Raw genomic sequence first — 6000 nt, forward strand, 5'->3', positions numbered from 1 at the left:
ATTTTCTTGCCAGGTGGAGCTTCAGTCAAGCATACTAGTGCCTGCACTGAGGCAGCGTTATTCGGTCATATGGGTTTCGGGAACTAGAAGCACAAATCTGTTTGTGGTGAAGGTTGTTATTACTAAATTGCTTATGATGTGAGAGTGAAGAAACCTAATTAGCTGTGATGAGTGATATTTCTTTTCTCTTAACCATTGTTTGGTCAGTGTCGGGCTCCTGGGGTCTCCTGCTCCCCTTTGTCCACTCCATCTTCCTTTCTGAAGCCTGTGTTCCAGCGTACTGTGACCCAACCGCTACTGGTCACTATTTCTGCTCCTTCTCGCCCTCCTCTGCCCTCCATTTCTGGTGAGCACAGAGACCGCCATTCACTACCAGCATGGCTGACCCAAGGTGCAGAATCAATGCACACGGACTTACAGGATGTTTGTGTTTCTTTATAGAACAAAAGAAGTTTCCACTTCCTCCTCGACAAGGTGAGAAAGATGATGGATTGCTTTTGTCCACACAGCCTGATCTTTTCCCCATCATGGGAACCTTGTCACCAAGAAGCAGATACGGGCACCATCCGTCATTCAGCTTGTTTATTGTGCAAACAGGCGGAACTCAGCATGACCAAGCGTCCTGTTGGATGCGAAACGGCAGTCGCCGACCCATTTGCAGCCCTGAACACCCACCTCCACCCCGCAAGGCATCTACACTACTATCAGGTGATGTTTATATGATGTCCTAAAGTCGCACATGTTACTGTTTGCACAATAAACAAGCTGAATGACGGATGGTGCCGTATCTGCTTCTTGGTGACAAGGTTCCTGTGATGCTCTTCCTTCCCATACATCCTTACGGGGCACACGTCAGTGGCTACTAGAAGTTACATGTGCAGAGGAACTTCCTGTGTGGGAAGCAATTGGCCCATATTACTTCTGCCCACAGATCCTCCCTTGGACCAATAGGAGTGCCACACTCACTTCTTCTTCTGACACACTTTTCCCCATCATGACCTTGTTGGTAAAAAAAAAAAGAGATAGATGTACCTTCTATTTCTAGGCTGCCATGTCATCATGGAGGAAGGCCTCCTGGAGGGGTACACATACCACCCCTACTCTCCCATTCACCCTGTTGAAGGGAGGACTTGGCTTTTACATCCACTAAACCCTTCCCTCCTGTGAAGGAATGGGTGGTCATGGTGCACGGGGTTAGTTGTTCCTGTGTAACACAGAATTGTGGGAAATGGTATGAGGTTGTAGGCAGGGCCGGGACAAGGTTCTCCAGGATCAGACATCCCAAAGTGCAACCCCCACCCCTTTCCTGAATTGTGCTAGCCTCAGTATAGGTAGCAGATGTGCCCCCAGTATTAGGTTCCACCCCCCAGTTTAGGTAGCCAGATGTGCCCTCTGTAGTAGGTAGCCCCCCTCCTCAGTATTAATTGCAAATTTAGGTTCCCCTCTGCAGTGTAGGTAACTAGATCTGTCCCCAGTATTAGGTAGCATCCCCCCCCCTCACCAGTATAGGTAGCCAGATGTGCCTCCAGTATTAGTTAGCCCCCTCCTCAGTATTCATAGCAGACATGCCCCAGTATTGGGTAGGTCCCCCTCCCATATGCAGAGTCGTGAACGAAGTGTGATAGTTTACTCTCCTCTAGGCGCCGGAATCTCTCTTCAGCCGTGTCACAGCATCCCGTCTCACTCCTCCAGCACCTTCACATAATGAGAAATGCTGCTGGAGGAGTTATAGAGCGGGGGTGCTGTGACATGGCTGAAGGGAGATCCCGGTGCTGAAAAGTGAGTAAACTCTCTATCACACTCCGCTCATGATTGTGTGATGGGTGAGGGGAGGAAGACTTAGGCACAACAATCGCCAAGGGGCTCTGTGCCGTTACCTAACAGCTCTTTGCCCCGAGGATTGCACCTGTAGAGCCTCGGCCCGATCCTGGTTGTGTAAGAGGGTGGGGGTCATCCTGTGATCCAGCTTACCTCTAGTTCATCTCTATGGAGGGAGACCAGGAATGAAAAGAGATAAATTCAGGCCATGAAGCTGGAACAAGGAGAAGCCACTTGGGGAAGGGTTCTCATGGTGTATGAGGTGGGTTTGGGAGATCCATGAGTTTATGTTTGGGAGGAGGACAAATTCTTGGGATCGGGAAGCAGGAAACTTGGGGGCTAGTGGCACTGTGGAAGTTTGGGCACCGCCACAGGAATTTCTGCTATATATGGAAATTTATGCGCCAGGGCTACATTTTTCTTTTACATTTTTTCTCACTTTTGCTGAATTTGTTTTTTTTTTTCTTAGTAGCAGCATTAGTTTTTCTCGTATTTTTCTGATTTTCTGGGGGCAGGATGGGACAATTAAAGTTAGGCATTAAGAAGGGGATTTAAGGTTAGGCATCAGGAAGGAGCGTTTTAAGGTTGGTGGGTGTGTGTATGTTGGGTGTGAGGAAGGGGGGGGGGGTTTATTAAGGTTGGTTGTGAGGAAGGTGGGTTTAAGGTTAGGGGTGGGGATGGTGGTTTAAGGTTAGGGGGCAGTGGGGATTCGGGTTAGGCAGTGGCAGGGGGATGGTTAGGGTTAGGCGAGGGAGGGTTCTGTGTGAGAGTAGAATTAGGCTTAGCTTTAGTAAAGTATCGGTAAAATATATACTGATGTTTTACTAACATAAATGTACTGTAAAATAGTCGGATAATTGTAAATGTTATAGATGCTACCTGGGTCTAAATTGATTGGTCCATTTTCAAACTGCATATATTTGCATAAAAATTTGCAGAAACCCGGAAGTATTTGCATCTCTTTGATCATTCCTACATGTGACTGACTGCAGGAGAACACCACCAATATGATATGTCATTACAGAGTACCCAGTGCAGGGGGTCGGGACTGTGGCCGTGGTCGTTGTTACACTCTGCTCATTTTTCCTTGGTGTGATGCTGACAGTTGGACTTTGGTGCATCCACAACAAGACTGGTAAATGGGAAATGTTTACATGCATAAATGTGACTGTTAGAACTGCAAACCTATGAAATAGCCGCAGGATACAGCCGATATACAGCTTACCCTGCTCCGGTAAGTCTGGCTTGTCTATTATGATTCTGCAATAAAATGGCCCTTGGTTCCCAACTTCCCATACATACATTATTGCAAATCTGTTGCAATAAAAAATACAGATGCCTATGGAGAGGGGAGGCTCTGGATTCTATTGCGCCTTCCCTGTCCCCTCTCAGGGTTTTTGTTACCCTGCTGTCCCCCAGTGAAGTTACACCGCCTTAGGGAGCCCTCACACATGCGCAGTATGGTGCTGTCCATCATCGGGAGGGCTCAGGGACACCAATGCTCCAGAGGGCTTAACCGTTTGGTTGAATAAGTGCAATGGGGGTGACGGTGCTGGAACACAGGGGCAGGGAAGGCTCAATAGGATCCAGAGCCTTCCCTCTCCATAGGTAAGCATCTGACTTTTTTTTTCTCACTTGAGTTTTACTTAAAATATCACACTTTTTGTACCAAAGACAACTAGCCTTTTTTTGTCTTCTGTGGAGTTTACTCCTCCCCCCCCCCCCCCCCCCCCCTTCAGTCAGTAAAACTGAATATCCGTGGTCAGGGCTGGATTTACCATAGAACACTGTAGGCATGTGCTTACAGGCGCCTGATGATAGAAAGGTGGCTCACTTCCCTCCACTAGCACCTCCCTCCCTCCTTCCCTATGCATTGAGTACTGAGTGGAGTGTAAATGTGAGGTTACTCTCTAGGCAGCTCTCGGCATTCCACTGAGGTGACCTCCAGTGGCGTTCCTACCATTGGGAGCAGGAGGGCGTGGCGTCCCGCGTGACTGACAGCCAGGGGGTGTGGCCATGACCCCCCCATTGCAGAGCAGGAGGGGAAGAGCAGCGCTAGAAGGAGGGGTGACAGGGATAGCGGCAAGGAGGGGGGGACATTTCCCAGCCCCCTCACCTGGGTCCCCTCCTTCTGCCTCTCTTCCCCTCCAAAATGACAGCTGGGGCAGCGGGCAGCAAACAGGCAGAGCGGGCGGGCGGAGAATACTCACTTGACTTCCGCGTATCAGCCGCTGGAACGCTGCATTGCCATCACGTGCCTCTTCTGCGCCTCAGCATTGGAGATGCAGAAGAGGCACGTGACGGCGAAGCAGCATTCCAGCGGCTGATACGTGGAAGTGAAGTGAGTATTCTCCGCCCACCCGCCTTGCCTGTTTGCTGCCCGCTGTCATTTTGGAGGGGAAGAGAGGCAGAAGGAGGGGACCCAGGTGAGGGAGGTGGGGATATGTCCCCCCCTCCCCACCGCTATCCCTGTCACCCCTCCTTCTAGCTATACTGGGGGGGCGCTACTGTACTACCTACAATGAGGGCCCATACTACCTACACTTGGGGGGGGGCACTATACTAGCTACACTGGGAGCCTTTATACTACCTACACTGGGGGCAGCTATACGGGGGGCACTATCCTAGCTACACTGGGGGCCACTTTACTAGCTACCTTGGGGCCACGATACTAGCTATACTGGGGGCAACTATACTAGCTCCACTGGGGCAGCTATACTACCTATCTTGGGGGTAGCTATACTGGGGGCCACTATACGAGCTACAGTGGGGGCAGCAGCTATGCTGCCAATCCTGGGGCAACTATACTAGCTATACTGGGGGCAGCTATATTGGGGCAACAATACTACCTTCACTGAGGGCAACTAGCTACCTATACTGGGGGCAACTGTGCTAGCTACCTATACTGGGGGCAACTTTATTACATATACTGGGGCAACTATATTACCTATATAGGGGGCACCTATACCTGGCATTACCCGCCGTGGCTCGCTTAGTATGCCACACTCGCTCCTTTACTCTTTTTAGGGGGGGGGGGGGGGTTGGCTTGAAATACCCAGCACCGGGTGTCAAATGCCCTAGGTACGCCACTGGTGACCTCCCTTCAGTCCGATACAACTTCAAAATGAGGGTACCTCTGGCTACCTACGACGGGCAAAATAAGTAAGGGAGAAGTGACAGGTGGGACAGCCAGCACATTTATGGTGCGGTTTGGTCGGGGGTTTGTCGGTTCATGGAAGGCGAAGTCTACGGTGCCAGGACATCTGTGCCTATAGGCTCCTTTGCTGTAAATCTGGGCCTGTCCGTGGTTATTATGGATAAATGGTCGTTTGCACGGTTTCTATATGAAGTTCAGTGTTCTGTGCTTTGCACTGTATGTGAGACTGAGAACATAATGTCTCCATGTCATGTGTCACACAACGAATTGATGTGACAATTTTTCTTACAGCTCCTGATGATCCAGTGACACGAAGTGCCTAAGGAATTCATGCTTTCATTTAGAAATGTCAACAGAATGCAGTTATGTACTTTGTTAATGTTAGGCCACCCCCATTAGATGACAGAAAATAAAAATATGAATGCAGTTAAATCATTTGTCAGGATTACTTTTTCTGCACCCTGTGGGACACCAGACAAGGTAGGATCTGCACCTGTATGCATTCCAGCCATTAGAAGCTTTTGTGGGTTTTTACTACCTTAAGGCTGCTTTCACAGTTAGACGTTACAGGCGCACGTTAGTGCATCCTGTAACGCAGCCCACCGCACAGTAATGAAAAGTCAATGGGCTGTTCACGGTGCCCACGTTGCATTACATTGTAACACAGCACGTCATGTTAAAGTGCTGCGTGCTGAACGTTATAAGTGGCTAAGCCGCGTTAGACTGTTTGCACATGCTCAGTAGTGTTGGAGGAGGAGGTCTACCCTCCTCCTCCTTGGCCAGCCACATGGCTAATTAATATTCACTGCACGGTGTGACATGCAGTGTTTTCTTCCTGGAGCGGCCATTGGTTGGCGGGACCACGTGATGCCGCATGTGTCCAAGAGTACGCATCACGGACGCCAGAGTGAGCTGCACAACGCGGCTCAGTCTGACGTCCACATCCAACACCACCAGGCGTTGCGTTAGGGGCACGTTATGCGACCATAATGTCCCCTAAAACGCAACGTCCTGGTGGGAAAGTA

General features: G+C 49.9%; 1 protein-coding gene across 1 annotated transcript in view; it reads left to right on the forward strand.

Annotated features, from left to right (window-relative positions):
- TGFBR3L (transforming growth factor beta receptor 3 like) overlaps positions 1 to 5407 on the forward strand; it is a 52333-nt gene extending 46926 nt beyond the window's left edge. The window contains exons 7-10 of the mRNA XM_068274550.1: positions 208 to 346; positions 442 to 474; positions 2843 to 2953; positions 5267 to 5407. Of these exons, the coding sequence (XP_068130651.1) occupies positions 208 to 346; positions 442 to 474; positions 2843 to 2953; positions 5267 to 5298 (315 nt within the window). The 3' untranslated portion in view covers positions 5299 to 5407. The remainder of the gene's footprint in view (positions 1 to 207; positions 347 to 441; positions 475 to 2842; positions 2954 to 5266) is intronic.
- Positions 5408 to 6000: the final 593 nt, after the last annotated feature.

Source organism: Hyperolius riggenbachi, chromosome 3, assembly GCF_040937935.1.
Source record: "Hyperolius riggenbachi isolate aHypRig1 chromosome 3, aHypRig1.pri, whole genome shotgun sequence".
Lineage (NCBI taxonomy): Eukaryota > Metazoa > Chordata > Amphibia > Anura > Hyperoliidae > Hyperolius > Hyperolius riggenbachi.